The sequence below is a fragment of the Lycorma delicatula genome, chromosome 2 (assembly GCF_047948215.1).
Source record: "Lycorma delicatula isolate Av1 chromosome 2, ASM4794821v1, whole genome shotgun sequence".
NCBI lineage: Eukaryota > Metazoa > Arthropoda > Insecta > Hemiptera > Fulgoridae > Lycorma > Lycorma delicatula.
In genome coordinates, this window is record NC_134456.1 from 1,043,384 (window position 1) to 1,065,961 (window position 22,578).

The 22,578-nt window shown below is 27.5% G+C and overlaps 1 protein-coding gene across 1 annotated transcript in view; it reads left to right on the forward strand.

Annotated features, from left to right (window-relative positions):
- LOC142320406 (gamma-aminobutyric acid receptor subunit alpha-6) overlaps window positions 1-22,021 on the forward strand; it is a 105,549-nt gene extending 83,528 nt beyond the window's left edge. Inside the window, 7 exon segments of the mRNA XM_075358113.1 lie at window positions 3,060-3,080; window positions 4,435-4,531; window positions 6,611-6,763; window positions 14,714-14,874; window positions 18,471-18,659; window positions 19,955-20,144; window positions 20,820-22,021. Of these exon segments, the coding sequence (XP_075214228.1) occupies window positions 3,060-3,080; window positions 4,435-4,531; window positions 6,611-6,763; window positions 14,714-14,874; window positions 18,471-18,659; window positions 19,955-20,144; window positions 20,820-21,034 (1,026 nt within the window). The 3' untranslated portion in view covers window positions 21,035-22,021.
- The last annotated feature ends 557 nt before the right edge of the window (window positions 22,022-22,578 follow it).

Below are 22,578 nucleotides of genomic sequence, written 5' to 3' on the forward strand. Positions count from 1 at the left end.
AACTTATATTATTATAATTAATTTTAGATAACTGATGAGATTTAAATATTAGATGGAAAATATTAGGATTTTTATTTTTGTTAAAATTCAATAAAAAAAAAAAAATAAATAAAAAAATAAAAATATTAATATATAAAAAATATATGTAACTTAATAGGTGTACAAGGAAGTTATGTGGTGTCCACGTCAGATTTTTCTTTTAGATCCTCTGTCCACTTAACATGGTTTAATACTATTAAATTATTTTACTCTACTAATCTCAACATATGTATTAAACAAAAAAATTCAGTTACCAGTTTGTAAATATTCCAGTTATCTTTCTTCTAAATTTTGTCTTCTACAAGTGTTGTCTAGGGGAAAAAATTAATTCAGAAATACTTTGTAATTTACTCATTATTCTGGCTTATCTCTTATAAAGTATTTTCCTGCACTGTTACTGCATTACTCCAAGCATTTATCACTGTCAGCAAGCTTCCTGAAACAGTAACAGAACATTAGATGCATTAGCAATTTTTTTTTTGTTTTAAAACAGCAGTATTAAAAGTTAAGTATGGTTTTGCAAGATGAAAGTATATTTTTTTATAAGAGATAGGAGGACTGAGGAACAAAAGTTACAGCACATCTCAACAAAAATTCATTTATAAGTTAATACATGAGCATGTGAAGCATCCTTGAATTACTGACCAATGCCTCCAACAATTTCTTTTCACCCGTTCTCAAATTACTACATATTACAGATTCTCATGTTAATTACATAAAATTCATTTTTTTCTAGATCCTAGAGGACAAACTCTAGACTAAGACTTACTCTAGACTAAGACTCTTAGACTAAGATGATTTTTCTCAATCTCTTTGATGTTTTGGTTTCCAAATCTTGGTTATACTTTTGGACAATTACACCTTTTGAAGTATTTTAAAAAAATATACTACAAAATTTTTTTTTACTGTTTTTACCCTCAAAGTACTCAAACAGAAATGTTTCTGTTCGAGAAAAGAAACTGTTTAAGAAAAGAAAATGTTTCTATACACAGAGAACATGTTGATGTTGATGTTTCTATATAACAGAGAAGTACTCAAGATGGAAATGTTTCTTTCTTGTTTAAAAGCATAATACAAATTTTGCTTTAACATGATACACATATTCCAGTTTTTTAATTCAAGTTAGTTAAAAGTTTTACAAATTTCCATTTCTAATACTTCACAGGCAGCTGAACAATATTTTTTCCTATTAATAGCAGATGTTTTTATTATTTTTTGTAAATCTTTATTATTCAATTTTTTTAATACACCTTTTTCTTTCGTAAACCTTAATGGTTCAAAAGTTTGATAACATTTAATTCTTGGTACAATCCCAAACAATGTGTTCTTACTAGCACAAAGTGATCTCAAAATGAATACAGTTTTTGTAACTGATTTGATAAAAAATATTTTATCTCGTATTGTTTACTCAGTGGAACATGTTTCATAAAATAATATTAATTTGTAACTCATTATTAAAAGTTTAAAGCCTTTTTTATTTGAATCAATCAAATTAAAATTTTAGATTTTCCTACAACCACTTTCGACTACTTCTTTACTGATTTAATTTAAAGTTTAAATAAGTGTGTTTACTAACTGTAAGAGTATGCCAACTGCAAAAGTATTTTTGGAATACTTACAATATGTTCAACTCATTTTCAAAAGAAACCCCCTTTATTAAATGGTAGAACAATATTGTTGCTTCTATGCCAAGTCAAAATTTAAAAAATTCAGTATTTAATTCCGAAAATTTTTCATGTAATTTTTTTGCATATCATCATTAGAATATGAGAAAATCTTTAAGTGTAAAAATAATGTAATTTGATTCGGGTAAGAAGTCAATATCAGTGAGTTTTGGTATAATAATAATACCATCATCAATGCAGTTGGTAGTACCACTGATCAGTCGACATCATAGTTGGAGGGAAACGTTTTCTATGTTCACTCTATTTTTAACCCGTGCAATGAGTATCTTGTTACTGTGAGTGTCTTCTTGTTACTATATTGCATGCTAGTATTCTGTAAATCTTGTCATCCAAAAAAACTTGTGTAACTTTAGAGGTTATCATTTTAATTTTCTTTAATGTACTTTTAATTTTTGTTTATTACTTAAGTGAAAAAAGGAATTTGTATTATGATGACAGGAAGGTTTATGATGGATAACAGTAAAGATGTGGAAGATTTACTTAAAGAACTTGCTAGTAATGTTGAAAATAGCACTTATTCATTCAATGATGATACAGATAAAGATCCAAATTTCTTACAAACTGTGAAGAAAACAGCAAAGTAAGCAGCAGTACATTTTCAAGTAATTCATATGGATATAGCATAGGGAAAGTGTTTCAAATGTTAGTTCTCATCATAAACATGATAATGCTTCTGAAAAAACTGCACCACTTGAAAACAAAGCTACATTTAGTGACAAAGAGACTTATTCAGAAAATGGTTCATCCCTTTGTATCAATGAAAACTCTGACCCTGGGATTAGTGATTTAACCCTAAATAAAAACCCAAATAATGTTAATCAAAAGAAACTCAAAGCAGTCTAAAAAGATGGAGAAAAGAAGATAAATCAAAATGGAAAAAGAATCTTATAAAAAACATGATATTCCTGTGAACCTTATAAAACCATGAACAAAGTTCTCATGCCGACCTAAGTTTTCAGAAAAAGAGAGACTATGTAAGCATTTTCTTCATGTCAAAATCTTTATTTTTTTAATAAAATGGATACTAGATTTAGGGTGTGTCAAAGGTTTTTTGAAAAAACTTTGTCTATTCCTAATGGACCAATTCTGAAAGCTTTAGAAGGGAAGAATGATTGTGGGATCTTTGTGGGCAGGGATAAGAGGGGTACATTCACTCTTGGAAACAAACACTCTGAAGACCAAATGAATTATCTTAACAGTACAATGAGAGTTTCCCTACAATGGAGTCACATTATTGTAGGAAGTCTAGCAGCAGAAGATACTTGGATAAAAATCTGTCTATTTTAAAAATGTATTTTCTTTATAAAGAAATTTGTAAAAATAAACAAATAAAACCAGTCTGCCAGTCTGTGTACCGCACATACTTTTGCAAAAAATATAATTTATCTTTTTTCAAACCAAAGGATCAAATGTGCACTATACAAAAAATATAAAGAAATGAAAGATGAAGTTAAGAAAAGTGAACTGAAACAGGAGTATTATAGTCAGCAACACAGAAAAACAGACGGTAATAAAGCAAAAGAAAATGATAATCATAGAGCAAATACAGACACTGAAGTTATAGAGCACAAGTATCTTGAATCCAGCCACAGTCATAGGGAATGTAACTCCATGCATACGACTATTGAGTCAGACAAGTCAGTTGGTATTTTAATTTACCAATTGTAGCAAAGAAATATGGCAATAATATTCTACCAGAACCACATTTGTCAGAAGAAAGTGAGGTAGATAGTTAATAGAACTTAAAAACTGAATCTTTTTTTAAAAAAGTAAAGATTTTTATCTTTTGTTTTATTAAATTAACAGTAATTCTTAGTTGTATTAATTAATTATTGTTATATATTATTATTAGCTCTGCTTATTTCTGTATTAGTTTTCCAGCTGTTTTAATGAAATAACATTACTGTTATAATTATTAGCAGTAGCTTGTTGATGTATCAATTGGTTAAATTGCATTAGACAAATTTAAAAAAAAAAGCACTAGTTCCAATATGAGCGAGTTTTTGTTAATATTTTTCTATTCTGATATTGTAATTTGTATTTTAATTTCTGTGATCACAAAATAAAGTTGAGAAATCATTAATATTAAAAAAGACCTAAGTGCAAAAACATTTTTTTTAAAATTATTTTAAAACCCATAACTGCTATAATTCAATGTAGTATATAAAATTAGTTATGTTTTTGTTTTAAAAAGTACTGCAACATTCATTTTAATAAGAATTTATTTTTAAAATTCATTAGTAACTTTTGGCAGGACAGTGACGATATGTTCATTTAAAAAAGTATCTCTTAAAACTCAACGCTGATCGATTGTAGCATTTGGTCAAATATTAAAGTTGTTTTTTGAACACTTCAAGGAGGATATTTATTTGAACTACTTCAAGACTTCCTGAAAGTATGATTTTTAGTAATTTGAAAGAGTTGTTAAAATTTTGTATTGTTTTAGGAAGGTTTATAAAGTTTTTATTTTACTGATCAGCAACCACTTTTGGCTTGAAAAAGGTATGAGAAGCTAGTGGTTAGTTAAGTACCCATTATTTATGGAGGTAGTAGTTAATATCTAGGACATTTTTCATTTTACATTAGCATAATTTGTTTACATTTTTTTTGTTTTTTTTTTTTATTACTGAGATCATGTGGTAATAAAGATGTACAATATCTGTTATCTACAGATGCATACCCAAGTCATCAACTTGTATATCAATGGCAGTCTGGAGCAAGTGTAAGTTTTGAACCAGGAATGACACTATCACAATTTGACTTGATGGGAAGTCCACAACGCAATCTTACATTTCAACGAAGAGAAGGTAAATGTCAGTAATCCTAAATAAACTATTTATATTATTACTATTTCTTATTATTAGAAAATATACCAGTTTCTATGGTAAACAGAATAAAGGTGTGATTTTTAGGGTTGATTATCACTTGTATCTTGGTGGGCTCGATAATATGCACAGTAGATTCTGTACAGTGAAGAAATCAGCCATTTAAACTAATCCTGGTGTTTGTTACATGTTCTGTACTATAAGTGGCTTTGTTGTTTTCAGCAATGATTTGAAACTTGTGTTAAGTTACTTACTATTTTAAGTTACTTACTATTTTATGATTATGCCAGTTAATATTTACTACATTAAATGAGTTTCACAAGGGAAGGTAATGCAAGTGTAAAATGTTACCAAGTATTATTTCATTCACTCTATCTTCCACATTATCCTCTTCAGTTTCTCAGAATCTTCTAATGAAAGATGAGTAGTCAATCATGCTTTCAAAAAAAGAAGGTTGAAGTCAACATGTTAAGCTGGTTATTAACAGTTAAGGTTTTCAGCCAGTATGTAAACTAATCTCGTTCTTGTATTATTGGATTTCTGAGATTAAGAAAGGGCTGAACACCAATTACAAATGTCAGTTTTGGATGAAATGTTGAAACTTGGATTGGCTAGAAATAAATTCTGGGGCAGGATAAAATGGCTTACGTCATGTCAGAAGATAGGTTTTCAGTAAAGATTTAATTCTGTGTGTTAAACTGCACTGTGTCATATCTCTGAAACAATTCTAAATTTCTTAATGGTCCTAGTGAATATTTGTCATCAGTTTTCAGACGAAAACTGTTGGCAATCGTTTGTATTATAGTTATAGATGATTTTATACAGTACATTTCCCTTCAATGTCAAACGCAAATATTTATCTCCTGAATCCATATTCATGTTTAAAATACTATTAGATAATTATCTATTATCTTATAAGATATTGTCATAAGATGATGTGTAGATATAATAAAAGTTATGAGCTGCGACATTCATTATAATTTAAACACAAGAGTTAATTCCAATTTATGGTCAATTATGTTCAGTCTGTTATTATCTGACCTGGAATACCAGAATTCAATGTGTGAATCTTGCCTCTCAATATGTTGGTGGCTAATTCATCACACCACAGAGTGCCATATTCAACAATAAAGGTACAATAATATTATACAATAATCAGTATTATTAGATGTTTATTTTCATATTATTAGTTTACTGTTTATATTTGTATCTAAGATAGATATTTTACAATGACTGTCTGAATGTTCACATTAATTTATATTACATTTTAAGTTTGAGTTCACTCTTTTAAAATTATATTATTAACAAAACAACAATGTGTTCTTGAGAAAGAATCAGTCAATAAGAAGAACTAATTTACATACGACAACTAGTTAAAAAGAAGAAATAATACACATACTTCCATGATCAGAGTATATTGAAAAGTTTTATCAATTTCAGAAAAAACAGGCTACTTTTGAAATATGTTAATTTGAAAACTATATAGGTACAGTTTGAAAACTATGAGACTGTACAAGACTACACTTCATTTACTTTCTTACATATCATCCTCATTTATCATCTGAAATAATACCTTAATGACGGTTCTGGAGACAAAACAGAAAAAGAAGGACCTTCTTGCATGAGATGTACAAGAATTGAAACATAACTGATTCAATATCATGTAACTGGTTAGCTAGCTAATCAAGTTTGAATAGATTAATAATAACTGAAATTCTTCATACTTTATTTTATCTAGCAGAAGTTTCATGCATAATTCATTATTAATGAGTAGCAACAGTCAATTGTTTTCTCTGATAGTAATGTTTGCTGTAGTCATCCTCAGTGATTGAGTCATGGTGTCTCTTGTAGTACTGATTATTACTATATTTGTCATATATCTGTCATTGATGTATTATTTCATTTATGATTGAGTAATGATAATAAAACAATAATTAAATGGTTGAAATAGCAGAGATAGATAATTAATGATAAAAAAATTGCATAAATACTGGTCTTTAATTTTAGAATTCCTTTCTTTTTTATAAATAAAAATTTATTTGGCCTTTTTTTATGCTGTAGGACTGTTTTCTCTGTTACAAGTAAATTTCAATCTACAAAGGCATACAGGATACTTCCTAATACAGGTTTACATTCCCTGTATTCTTATAGTTGTACTTTCCTGGGTTTCATTCTGGATACATCGAGAAGCAACTAGTGATCGTGTTGGTTTAGGTATGTAATTTAAAAGTTATCTTTTATTTATTGTAACATAATTTTCTTTTAAAATGATAGTAAAGTATAAACTGTGCCAAACTGTAAAGTGTGTAAGGTGCCAAACTGTGACTGGGTTTAAAGGTTCTGAGTGATAATATCTCACGAATGGATGCAGAATATGAACCTTAGCAGAAGATGTTATGAACTTATTATTTCTAAGTGTAAGAATCTTTATGGAATAATATGCAAGAGAATAACAAGACTAATACCACGCCGCTTAACTGTTAATAAAACCTTCAATTAATAAAACTATCAATTATAAACAGGTAATTTTTATAATTACTTAAAGTGCTAAGTTTACTGATATTTTTGTGTTAATGTATATCTTATTTAAAGTAAAATTATGGGAGTGAATCTGGTAACTCATATAAAACATCAGACTGTTTCAGGACACAGAAACTGACTTTTAGATCATTGTTTAGCACCAGTAAATATGAATAATGTAGACCGACATTAAAAAAATTAAAACTTTTTTTTTTCTATAGGTTTGAAAATATGCTATTTTTCTAAAAAACTAAGTAATCATTTATTATTAAAAAATAACAATATGCACATCTGTCAAACCATCACAGAAATATTTTCTTGTGCGAAATGTAAATTTTCAGTCTAGAAAGTGGTTTATTTAAAATTAATTTAAAAATCTTCTGTTATAAAAACTATATCACTCATTAAAGAAGTTTTTAAATTAAAACTTCTTTAATAAACTTGAATTTTATGGATCATTATTTTATGTATTCTTTTATACTTATTTTATATGTAATTAATATTTTTCAGTTAATGCCTTTAAAATTATTATATTATGTACTGGCTTTATTTTATTACATTCAAGCATGAGTATAAACGTACAGCACTTCTTCCTTTAATTATATACTATAAAACTGCTTTGTTTTGAGGGCTTTGTATGACTTTTCTTGATCCTTTTGTGAAAATGCAGGAGGAATCTTTTTTACCTGTGCAGTGATATACCTACCCAATTTGGATGTGATTGATATAATATATTATTTATTGGTCTGAAGAAAATATTTATAAAAATTTTAACTAAATTTAATGCTGCATTTTTAAAATAACATTTTAAAAAACATTACAGTAAGTAGGAGATAAAATGTGAAAAATTTACCCTTGTTAAACACTGTCCAATAAAAACAAGGTTATAATTAATAACAAACGACTCGCCTGATGGATATACTGCCTGTAACTAAGCTACAGAGCACCAGTTAAAACTAGTATACCCAAGATAACTAAAAGTAAACATTGCACGGTACCCAAATATTACGGTTTGCTTATGATACTGTTTTTTTTGGTATAAAAAAATGAGTTTGAAGAAATTCTGAATGGTATGGGTTATTGTTAAAAGAGAAATTTGCTTTGAAAATAATTAGAATAAAACAAAGGTAATGAAATTTTCCACATAGGAGATTGTGAAGAATTGAATATTAAGAAAGGTGGCTAATAACATACCAAAATTTTGTTAAATGGCCAGTAAAATTGCTTAGGATGGTTGAAGTAAGACTAAATGAAAAGAATAGAAGCCTTTGGAATAAAATATAGTATTAAAGGGCAATATTGAAAATTGGCTGATTAGATAAATTATGAAATGAGAGGTCTTACGGCAAATTGGAAAGAAGAGAAATCATCATGGTTATTGATGGGTGTTCATTAAGATATTAAGATATTGTAGTTGTAGAAATGAGAATAGTATGAAATCAGCTACATGAGTGATGATAAAAAAGAAATGTTAATGTAGAATATGAGGCAGGCATAAAATAATGGAAGGGTTCTGACACATGAAGAAATTACTTTGATACTATGCCACAATTCATTTGCACATTTTAAAAATCTGAAAAAGTTTTTAAAATAAGCTTATCTCAGAGCAAACATTATGCTATACAAGTAAGATTTTTTAACCTTATACCTTCAAATACATTGTACTGTTGAAAGCTGTTAAAAATGTTTTATCCAAATGTTGATAAAGAATGAAATGACAAAGCTATTATCAATCAGAACTGTTAGAGACTTGAGTTCTTCTTCACACATCTTTTTGTTTTCAATAATGAAATCTATCTTAAATAATGATTGTTTTTTACTGATAAAAATCAAATCTATAAGATTCATTCATTATCCGATCAGAGCACTTCAAGATGTTTTATATTATATATTTCAGATCATTGAAATTCAACTGGTAAACATCATAAAAAAAAATTCGAATTTTTTTAATTGTAATAAAAAAATTCAATTTTATAACTGGTGATTGTTAATTAATTACGATACTGCCCAGCAAGGAAACCATTGTTTTTTGTTTTTTTTTAATTTTAGGAAATGTTTTCTGTTGACCGTCAGAAAATGTAGCAGATATGAGGTTTTTTCTTTTTGGGCAAAAAACTTTTTCATGTTATCATTGTCCAAGTCAAAATCATGAGGCTTCTTTTTGGATAATAAAATATTAATAAAACTATGTTAAAACTATGATTGAAAGTAAGATAATAACAGGAATAAAATTGAATAGTAAAAGAAACCTAACAATTAGGATAATACATCAAACGTAACAAAATATCCTTAAGTTAGATCTTAAGTATATTAATTTTTTTTTAGAAGTAACAATATCCAGTCTAGTACATTCTTGTTACTTCCTAGAATGCACTATTGAGCATCCTAGATATTGAGATAAGACATATCTTACCTTAATTTTACCATGAAAATACTTAAACAGAATCCCACATCCTTATTCATGATTGAAATAATTTAGTTAAAACTGTATAATAAGGAATAAAAAAAAATAAAATAATGAAAATTGAGTATTAATTTACTATACGAGTGTTACTACTATCTGCTGCAGTTTTTATAAGAATATCTGTCTACCTCAAACACTTGTCTGATGGCTTATCAAATGGAAAAAAAATTTCTTTGTATTTATATATGTAACATTTTTCAAAATATTTAATATTATATAATCTTCATTAATTTCTAATTTTTTATTAATATCAGAAATTACAAAAATAATAAATTAGGTTTATTCAGTGTAGCAGACCATCAAATAACAATAAACATTCTATTTCTGATATTAGCACAAATATAGAAATATCATGATAGTACTCTAAATGTCATGTCATGTGTGGTTAGAATTTAAATGTACTGTAATATTATTTGTTCTTGTTTCTAGAAAGTGTTATTTCTATTATGTTTGTTTTGATTGCAATTTAAAAAAAAAAATACTTTTGTTATTTTCTATTTATGTAAATTTTAAATTCTTATTTTAATTAAGTTTATTTAAAATAGTCATGTATTCGTTTTTTACAGTTGGGTTATATAGGACAAAAAAAAACATTTTACATTATATTTATAGATTAGATTCATTTTTATTCAATGGATTTTAGCTATGAAATATGCAAATGCATTTCCTTCAATCTAATTATTCATAACTTCTTTGTATTTGTCTTCTGCATAATAATAATTAGTGTTATTAGTCTTGTCTGATTTTAACATTAAAATCATTATGAAGCTATGACTAATTATGTTTCTTATCCATTCCAAAAATATTATATTCAGTATCAATTTTAATGTTCTTGATTATGTTTTACTTATTACCATCAGTTAAATTAAATTTGAAAGCATTTGTAATAATTCATTTTTCTTTATTGTGAAAAAATATTTTAGTTAATTTTTTTAAAAATTGTTATTTGATTCTGTTTTTTGTTTTTGATAATTATTATAATAATTGTAATGAAAATTAGATTCATTAAAATTTTTATGATATAAATTAAGTTTTTCATTGGATTTATTGTTAATAATTTCTAATCTAATTTATTTTCTTATCAAGATTTTTATTTTTCTTTGTGTTTATCTTTTTCGTTATCAATTAACTGTTATATATATGTAAATCCTAATTCTTGAAGTATTTATATTTGCTATATGTATAATTTATTAATAATAACCTTATCTTTATAGGCTTGTTTAATTTCCAAATCTTTCACATAACTGTTTTGTTTTTCTTATAGATTTATAATTTTTAGGGGTTTTTATAACATTCGATAACGTAGACTGGAATAAAATGTTCAGAATTTAAAAAAAATTAGGGTTCAAATACAGAGATAGAAGAACAATTGCTAACATGTACAGGAACCAAACAGCAACAATAACAATTGAAGAACATAAGAAAGAAGCCCTAATAAGAAAGGGAGTCCGACAAGGATGTTCCCTATCTCCGTTTACTTTTTAATCTTTACATGGAACTAGCAGTTAATGATGTTAAAAAACAATTTAGATTCGGAGTAACAGTACAAGGTGAAAAGATAAAGATGCTACGATTTGCCGATGGTATAGTAATTCTAGCCGAAAGTAAAAAGGATTTAGAAGAAACACTGAACGGCATAGATGAAGTCCTACGCAAGAACTATCGCATGAAAATAAACAAGAACAAAACAAAAGTAATGAAATGTAGTAGAAATAACAAAGATGGACCGCTGAATGTGAAAATAAGAGGAGAAAAGATTATGGAGGTAGAAGAATTTTGTTATTTGGGAAGTAGAATTACTAAAGATGGACGAAGCAGGAGCGATGTAAAATGCCGAATAGCACAAGCTAAACGAGCCTTCAGTAAGAAATATAAGTTGTGGTGCTATAGGAGAATGTTAAAAATCAGACGGGTGGATAAAGTGACAAATGAAGAGGTATTGCGGCAAATAGATGAAGAAAGAAGCGTTTGGAAAAATATAGTTAAAAGAAGAGACAGACTTATAGGCCACATACTAAGGCATCCTGGAATAGTCGCTTTAATATTGGAAGGACAGGTAGAAGGGAAAAATTGTGTAGGCAGGCCGCGTTTGGAATATGTAAAACAAATTGTTAGGGATGTAGGATGTAGAGGGTATACTGAAATGAAACGACTAGCACTAGATAGGGAATCTTGGAGAGCTTGCATCAAACCAGTCAAATGACTGAAGACAAAAAAAAAAGGGGGTTTTTATAGTTATAATAGCATATTTAGGTGTTATTTTGTATTCCAAACATTTTATTTATTAATTTTGTTAGTTTAATAGTTTTAAAGGTTATTTTTTAGAATTTGATTATGGTTTTTGCTTGGTTAGCTTGTAATAAGTTTTTGAATATTCAGATAATTTATTAATTATTAATTAACAATAGAAATAATAAAAAATAGATTAAATGAAACCCCAGAATACACTAATGCATTTATCACTACTATAAGAAATATGTCTTCAAAAGAACTTTAAGTAGGAGAATAATTGTTATTTAAAAAAGCAGGCTTACCAATGATGGGATCACTGTATCTGCTATTATATCTGAGATATTTATATAAGATTTTGAAAATAGAATAGTGCATGGCATTTAAATACACACCAATTATTGTGGATAAGGTATGTACAAGTAGATATATTTTTTTTAACCTCTGGGATCACCATTAGGTATTGCTTCAGAAGATGAGATGAATGACAATTTTTATAGCATGTAAAAATTCCATACCTGACCAGGATTTGAACCTGGGACCTCTGAATGAAAGGCCGAGATGCTACCACATATTTTAGTCATATATAACTCAACTGTAAATAATGAACATTTGATTATTATAAATAAACTTAATAATTACAATCAGAATTTAAAATTTACATAAGAAATAGAAATTAACAGAAAAGTACAATTTTTAGAAATTTAAATCGAAATAACAAACAATATAACAGAAACAATATTTTATAGAAAATCCAGAACAAATAATATTACAATACATATAAATTCTAACCACCTGGTTAGAATTGTTTTTTGAAAGATTCATTATACAAAAAACAATAAAAATAAACTCAAAAAGAAATATACGAATTAAGCAAATAGTGATATTTGGGCATTTCGATGGTGAAACTATATAAAAAATTTATTAAAAAATACCAACATTTTATAAAATAAAAATTACCAAGATAATTATAACAAAATACAAAGCAAAAAATAACTCAAAGGTTAGTTCATTTCTAATGTATATCATAAAAATAAATATAAAAAGCATATAAACCAAATAATCACATTATAAAATATTTAAGAAATAACAATAACAGAAATAGACAAGAATTAAGAGGAACATATAAAATTAAATGCAACAAATGAATGCTTATATCATTCAAAATTTAATAATAGAAAACATTACAATTTTGGAAAAAAGGGAGAAGTGAAAAAACATTAAAAAATATATTTTAATGTAAAATATTTATACAAATTGAAGATTCAGGAAATTATGAAACACAATTATTGAAAATTACGGTAAGTTTATATTTTGTATAATATATATGTACATTTTGTGTGTGTTTGTGGTTGTGTATGTGTGTGTACCTGTGTGTGTATGTGTAAAAGAAAATAATAAGCTTGCCTTAAAAGGGGTTTAAGTATTAATAAAATAAAATATTTTTCAATGTGTTTATTAAAATGCCAATTCGATTCTATAAAACATAAATTATGTGAAAAATTAGTTTCCTTTTATTTTATTTTTGTGTTGCTATTGCGGGAAATTTATTTAAAGTTTTTTTTAAGACAAATATCCTTTAATCTTATTTAAATTACTTCAATATTTCAAAGAACAATAAAGATACTCATGATTGTTAAACATAAAGCTACTTTAAAATTACAAGATAAAATTATTAAAAAATATAGATAGAATGTGCAATAGATCATAGCTCATCGTCATTGTAACTTCATGAATTATAACAAACCCTTCTCTAAGAGAAGGGATTAAGTTTATTTGGTTCGTTTAAACAGAAGCATTCAGAATAATTGCTTCTTTATATTGATTCTGAACATTTGTAATATAGAATATTAACACCTAAAGCACAGACTGTAGATCAATCATCAATATAAATCTGAGATCACAAATAAGTATAATTTTAGAAACACTACTTGGAAAACACTGTAAAACAAGTATTTTCAACTGGAATTTTAGAATAAGAATAAAAAAATAAAAGTAAAAAATACAAATAACTTATTTATCATTCTAGGCAATCACAATAGTAAGCATAGATTTAGTTAAAAAACATTAAAACCTTCAATTCAGACCACTCACCACAACTCAGCACAACCCTCTTTTTTAGCTTAGATGAACAAAACATCCAAAAAAAAGATAAGGCAGCATGAATCTTAAACCAATCACGGGATATCACAGAACAAGAAAAAACGTTAAGAAAGGAGACACTTCCCTGTTTTTAGGATTTCAAAGCTTCATTAAAGAATTTACAATTCAAGCATGCTATAAGGTATTAGTCTCATATTGCTATTTAAAAATAAAGCTTCTGCTTCACCACTGATAAAGTAGATTATCCAAATGTCTAGTTTTTGTTAATTTATTACAATAAAGAGTATGAAGACTAAAATATCCAGTGTGAAAAAAGTCTTATCTACATTAAAGGTTGAAATTAGATATAATTAAAACCAACCATTGGACAAATTTAAACAGGTATAACTCCTCTGTTCAAAGTATATAATTAATGATTTTTTAAATATAATCTCTTAATGAAATTAGATAACTTGAAATTACACAACCAGAAAAAAGGTTATACTTTATACACGCAATTTGCCAAAATTCCTAAAGATTTTCTTCAGATAAATTGAAACTCAACAATAATAATGATTCTTTCATGTCACATTAATATACTTATGAGGATGCCTTCCGCAAACTCTTAATCTAGTAAACCTTTTTAGAACTACCTAGGCTTTAAACAAGCGATAAAAATTTGAGAGGTTAATCTCATCCTACGCTCTGATTGTTATAAAGAACATGTAGAGTATAAGCATAATAAGTAATTCAATTATTATTAAAGAAAAGCCTGTTTAATTTTCATAAGTTTTATGAAAACATTAGTCGGTTGTATCAAATGGACTAAATACTCATATGATAGTAAAATAATTATTCATTTTTCACAGGTATAACGACTGTTTTGACACTGTCTACAATTAGTCTAGATAGCCGAACAGATCTACCTAAAGTACATTATGCTACAGCATTAGATTGGTTTTTACTCATGAGTTTTTTTTATTGTATTGCTACACTACTTGAGTTTGCTGGTGTACATTATTTCACTAAGGTAAATATTGCATTCAGTAAAAATAAATTATTTCATTAGATATTAACTCGTAAACTTAAATATTGTTGTTAATAATCAGTTCGCTTTATTGATATCACAAAATAATTTCACTTAAAGAAATTAACTGAATAATTTACATTTTTTTTTTTTTTTTTAGTTAGTGCACTTCATAATATTACATAATGAACACTGTTAGTGACTGTAAGTTTTATTGACTGTAAAGACTGTAAGTTTATTTAAAACTTAATAATAAGTTTTAAAATAAACTTATTATTTGATAAGTTTATTTTATCAAATAAAAGCAGTAGATTAAGAAAAAATGTAAGAGAGAAACAGTAACATAGGAAATTATTAGAGATATTGTTAAATGCAAATTAAAAAAAAAAAATAATAATAACTTTGGCTTTATACAATTTACAAAAATAACTCAAATACATAAGATAATAAATGTAATTTGAAATTAAATATTTACAAATAAATTTCACATTTAAACATTTGTTCCTCTCTAAATTCAACTAATCCTTTCAGTGTTTCCCAATTGTTTAAGATGATCTATAACACAAAATATCTGAAAACAAACGGCAAAAGCAATTAGATACAATTATTTTGAGAAGGTAACAAATAATCTAAAGCATCTTGAGGAAGGGGGTTTAGGATTGTTATGTAAGTAAATTCTAAAAATTTACTTATTAAAACATACTACTCTATTATATAAATTAATTGAACTTTAAATTATTAATTATATTTTAATGTAGGTGGCTGTGGTTCAGGGTTTTATGTTGCTGGATAAAGTAGATAAAATATATTAATGTCTTGTTTCTAACAATTGCAATAAACTTCATAAAATGAATCATGGATCTGCAATTTGTTGTAATTGAAAATATGAAACATGGACATTAGTAAAAATAAAATAATTGATAAAAATAAAAACTTCTAAATTCGTTCAGAGTACTTTGTTCATGTTTTCATATCTTAGCATTTCAAACAAAATGGAGTTCTTGAAATTTGAAACGACTTTTTTTTTTAATATGAATCTGTATAATTCAAAGTTTATATTTTTGCTCTATCTATTTGATAGAATTTTATTCTTTTGAATAATATTTACCAATTTTATGAGTAGTTTGGCGGTCATACTATGAACATTATCTAGGCAGAGGAGCTGGGAAGTTTTGTTGATTAAAAATATATTTTTGGTTATTAAATTATTATTCATTTCTATTTATCTGATGAAAAATCATTACAATTTTTTTTTTTGTTTTTACATCAATTTTCACTCAAAGCTGTAGTTCCAATTACAATTAGGGAGTTTTGTATAATTTTAAGCCAATCCCTCCTGTTGTTAACTGAATCAAAAATATAACCAAAAGTTGATAATGTGGAATTGATGAAAGACTGGTAAAATGATCATTTAAATCCAATTAAAATAGACAGCACCATCATAGAACCACTTCAAAATTTATGAATATGAAACATGTTGATTTAAAACAAAAAAGGACAAAAAATACAAACATTAGAAAATTTATGAAGATTTCTGGACCGATGCAAAATAAAGATACTGGGCAACAGTGAATAGAAGTAAAAGGTAGTCGAGTGAATATTGCTCAAATCTAAGATTCTACAATCGGCGGATTCTATAGTAAGAGCTGATGGAAAGAGATAAATGTGAATGAAGGAGAGAAAATAGGGATAGAGCATGATGAAAGAGTCTGGGATTTCAAGAACACATATAGTTGTTACTTTGCGTAAATTAATAGTGCTTTTTATGTGTAATCTTGAAGCGACAACAATTAAGTTTTAGTTTACACATTCACTATTAGGTAGCAGCTGCATTAGACTGTTGCATAGCCCAAGCTGTTATGAACCTGCGCTTCAGTACCATGATGTTGCCCAAGAGAATGCATGGAGTATGTACTGGTTTTTGTAGAAACAAAATTAGTAACTGTCATATAAAGAAATTGAGATAATATCACTCACAGAAGTTCTCCAAATTACAAAAATACATGCAAGTAGTGTGAACAGTTTTTGGAAGAATTTTGAAAGGACACTCACAAGGCAAGTCTAAAATAAATCCCAAAAACAAAGAAAGAATTCAACTGTCTTTCTAAAAAGTTCAAAATGTTTTGTTCATTGTCAACTAAACATTCCAAAAAGCTCTGTTCATGATGTTGTTCTCAAGCAACTAAACTACACTAAGCAACTTACACTAGTGTGTGTAAGCTGCAGTTATTCCATAAAATTAAACGATAAGCCACAAAGAGTTCAATCTGTAATGATCATATTAGACTTCATTTCTGCTGTGAAAACTATCTGCACAGCATTTATTTTTTTATAAGCAACATTTCATCTAAACTTGAGTTGTGAGTCACTGTAATTGTCAAGTATGGGCCTCAGAAAATCCACACGAGTCTGTAATTCATCTGCAATTTCTAAAAGTAAATGGTAGATTTTAGACAGACACTAAAATCGTCCAGTAAATGGATTTAATAGCCATGCATTATTATAATACATGATTATGCACGTAGTATGATGCATAATCAAATTTTTAGATAATTTTTACCATAACATATAATTACAGGCATAATGTACTCTGAAATATTAGAGAACTTTGTGTTTCTGCAGACTGAAAGTTTGGAGAGCCTAATTTTCCAACAGGATAGAGCTCCTCCACATTATGCAGAAGCTGTGCAGACTGTGCTCAACAGTAGGTTCCCAGAAGAATGGAAAAATGGAAAAGCAGAGAAGCTCCCATCATCTAGTCATGGAGAAGTCCTATTTAATATCGATAGATTTCTTCTTTTGGGACTTCAAATTCAATCACTAGACCTGTTATGCCAAAGAATGACAGCAATCATGGAAACGATTCCTGCAGAAAAACTCCTCAGAGGATGAAATGAGGTACATTGGTTTTACATCTGCAGAGTTCTAAATTGTGTTCATAAAGTCAAACTTTAGACTTTGTACTTTCATTTACATTGCAATTCTAAATCTAATAAAGTAAATTTAATTCAAAACAGAGTTCTTTTTTTGGACACCTGGTGATACATGACCACTTATTATTACATAATTATTTGTAAAACATAAGATATATGTGACCTAGTTAGATTTATGATAAAATAATCTTTTGATCCTGACAATCCTGTGATCTTGAGCCAGCTATTGGACTTTCAAATAGAACCCAAATACAGAGAGTAGAGTAATGATAAATGTGCTGTTATCAAAATTTAGATAGTCACGTTATCTATAGCACGGTAGGGCTTAGTTAAGTCCTGATTAATAGTAGTTAGCAGTAATATCTACAATTTCAATATAATTAAGATCTTGACTGATTTTAAGTAATTTTTTTAAAAACAAATGTAAAAAAACATGAAACATTTTTATAAATGTTTTTAATCTATAATATATTGCAAAATTCACTATATAGAAATTTTTAAATCAAATAATTTTAGTAAAATCTCAACAAATCATATTTAATGCCCATGAGTTGTTTTCCTATCTTATTATGAAAGTGAATTCCTTCCTTACCCGATTTACTATAGGTACAATTTAATTTGATTATTACTTAACAATATATTATTATTTTAAGATACAATTCACAGGTTGGAAGTGGTGAAATACCAGTGGATGAAGAAGACTGGGAAGATGTTGAACCAGGAATTACACAAGAATTAATTGGCATAACTGCATCAGAGCTTGGTTTTACTCTTCCACCTCAACTTGCTGATTTGGATACACATAGTTTTCGTAGTGCAAGAAGACGTAGTTCTCTCATCTGTCCTATTTACAATGTATGTTTATCTACACAAACATTTAATTTACTTCTCCCTTGATGGATCAAATAACTATTAAATTAGTAAAATCAATATTAACAGCTTAATGTTAATTCATAAATCATTAAGTAATTGGTTGATTAGTTTTAATCATCAAAATGATTGATCTTAACTGCTATTTTAGTTTTTTAAGACCCTGTCTGCACTGATAATACAGTTTCAAAAGAAGTTATATATTTCTTTGGAATTTGGATCTCTACTTAACTTTTTTTTACATGTGAATAACCAGGTGGGTTACTATTACTCAAAAATGCCATAACTAACAGAATCCACAATGCAAATTAACTACTGATAATATTATAGAAAAATTTCATAATGAGATAGACAAAATTTTACTGGTGTAAAAATAATAGTGGGTTGTAAAGGATGCCTAGAAACAAAAGAATGAATTAAAATGAAGTAGGTATAGGTACAAAAATCCATTAGTTGTAGAAATAAACCAAAAAAATAAAAATAAAATTAAGTAACATGTATAATTTTTCATTAACTACAAAATCAGTTCTGTTTTACCACTCCTACAACTGTATCTTACCATCCTAAATATAAGGATAGTAAAACCATCTAATATTGCAAGGAGGGAAGCACAATAAAATAGAATGTACAACTTCACTGTTTGGGAAATCAAGCTGAGGTTATAATTTTTTCCCAGGTTTTAAAATGAATCGATACATTTTTTCTCTCTTAATTGATATACAAAGAGTAGTACTTTCAGGTTATTTAGATATTTATAATAATAGATTCAGAATACAGGAACTGAACCAGACTGTAATTATAATTTTAATAGACATCAAAGTCGACAATTGCACAAAAATCTTGCTTTACCAGTGTTGTTAAAAGTTATATCTACTAAGGTTAAAATTATTAAAAAAATGTTGAAACATGACAACAAATGACAAACTTATAAAGTAAATTAGCTAAACTTGTACTGCAAATTATTCAATCGTTAATAAATATGACTTATCATTTGAAAAAATAAAAATGTCACAAGTATTATAAATTTCTACTTTTTTTAGGATTTATATTCTTAAAAATAAGTGCACCTAATGATAACAGTGGCAAAATTACAAGCAGACCATGGCAGCTAATTTATGTAATGAAAGTTAAGACTAACTCAGGTGTTATTATAATATGACTTCAATAATAAATGTTATTTAAAAACTATCAACTTTTTTCATGTCATTAAAAAATTGAATGATCATTTGAATATAATTGAATTTTAAATCTTGTTTTAAACAATTGTTCAATTGTTGTAGGATCCTCCAGGAACAGGTAGACGCTTAACAGCATCATCAATAGGATCTCCACGTAGGTTATCAATTGCTGCTGTCACAGCAGGCATTAATAATCGCACATCTATAACTACAGCAACACGTACAACAGTTGAACGGCAAACACAAACTGAGAAAAGAATATCTCGTTGGAGACAAGTATTATATTGCATAAGTAAGTAGACAAGCATTATATTGCATAAATAAGTGAACGTAAAAAAAAAATGATACAATATGTGATCAAAAAATTTTACTAACTTTTACATTTATCATAGCACTTTTGTACTTGGTAGGTGCTTTCAACTTTTAAAAATGACTGGAATTACTTATTGGCACATGATCTTTACCTACCTTTGAGTAAAATTTTAGCCAAACTTCAACCAAATTGGTCCAGTCTAAAGATAACAAGCAAAAAAATAGGACAATAAAGATATGTACATATATATGCTGGGGTTTTCAGATTTGAAAAGACCCAAACATGCAAAATCTGACATGTATATAGTTACATGTATAACTATAAGGTGGGTGAGTAAAAGAGAGATAATACATGAGAAAATGGTATATGTAATTTTAGATTAACTTTGTAAATTCAGATGTCCCTTTCGGCCATACCACAAAATTTTAACATTTTTTCCATGAAAGCGCAACTTCAAGTAAAGAGCTAAAGTTTAAATTATAGAAAATTAGCCTTACAGGGCATCTGGTCAGAGGAACTATGTTAAAGATAGGACTTTATCTCTTACATAACGCAAGAATAACCTTGAGATTAACTTTGCATAATTTATAATGTTGATCTATACTTTTTAACATTTTGAATGCATTCATAAGTTGTGTTACTTCTTGTTTACAGTTGGTGACGATGAATACAGAAGACAACGCCAGAGAGAGGCAGCACAGAGAGGAATGAGAGCAATGAAACATGTAAACAGTGTGTCATACATAGACAGAGCTGCACGCATATTATTTCCTGCATCTTTCACACTATTAAATATCAGTTATTGGATGTTTTATGTTAAATATCAAGAAGAATTTGGTTGGCAAGATTTATCAACACTCAGCCATTGAAATTAAGAATCGCATAATAATTCTTTCCTTTCATTATCATTTTAGGTATGAGTAATCACTCACATTACTTGTTAAATAAAAAGAAACATAATTAAAAACAATAAATATTACAACATTAAAAACATATACACATGAGCATATACATGCTAGAACTAGATTTATTTCTCCACATGTGTTATGTGATATTTAAGGTAGTTTAAAACTATTCACAACAAAAATACAACCATCTTGTAGTGAGTAGTTTTGTTTGATCATCAATCAGTAAACTGAATAAACATTCAGACTGCTTTTCAAGGTTATGTTACAATGCTTTTGTCTAATAGTGCATTAAAATAACCGTTTAATAGTTTCAGGAAATAGCAGAAGTGTACAAAATATCAACGGATCATATCACAAGATTCTCATGGAAAAATTAGAAATGAATCAGGTTTTTACAATATATTTGTCCCATGTCAAATATGAGATTAGAATATACAACACTTATTTAGAAGCGGATAGACAAACTAGTAGACAGTCACTTTTATACGGATTTGAATACAAGATCGTGGATACCGGTGTTCTTTGGTGGTTGGGTTTCAATTAACTACACACCTAAGAAATAGTCGACCTGAGACTGTATAAGACTACACTTCATTAACAATCATACATAACATTTTCATTCATCCTCTGAAATAGTACCTGCCGGTACTTCCGGAGGCTAAACAGAAAAAGAAAAAAAGGCCTATATCAAAAAAAATTATAAAAGAAAGCTACAAGAACATTTTAAACAGATATAACACGTATTCTAATTAATAATTAATATATGAATATTTGCCGGCATCCGTGGAGCGAGTGGTAGCATCTTGGTCTTTCATCCAGAGGTCCTAGGTTCGAATCCCGGTCAGGCATAGCATTTTCACACACGCTACAAATCAGCAAATCATTCATCTCATCCTCTGAAGAATGCCTAATGGTGGATCTGGAAGTAAAAAAAAAAAAAAAAAAGAATATTTGATCTTTTTCTGTTTAGTATGGTTTACATTATGGTCAACTCTAGTACATAATGTTGATTTTATTTTAAACTCCAATAAAAGAAACAATTTTTTTAGGTAAATATTTGATTCCACATTTACGACAAACACACTTGTAGACATTTGAACATTGGATTTACAAAAATCTGTACGGTTAAAAATGAAGTGTTTTTTTTCTTTTTAAATGTGTAATCAAATATTTTTTGTTAGAAGTATATCTGGAAAATTGTAATAAATCTCTTAAAAGAAAATTAATATTGTTTCAAAACCAAAAAAATCTAGTGTTGGTAACATTTTTCTAAAAAAAGGGCTTAGCAGTTGCTATGTTTTAAATTATCACTAATAAGCATCAATATTTAAAAAAAAAATACAGTTTATTATTATAGTCATAATATTTCTTTGGAAATTTAGCAAACAAATTAATGTATACATTAGAATAATATTAAACATCATTTAATAGGAAAACCAATTTAAAAACTGTACTTAAAAAATATAGACATATGGTATAATAAAACTTATCTATGTAGAGAAGGA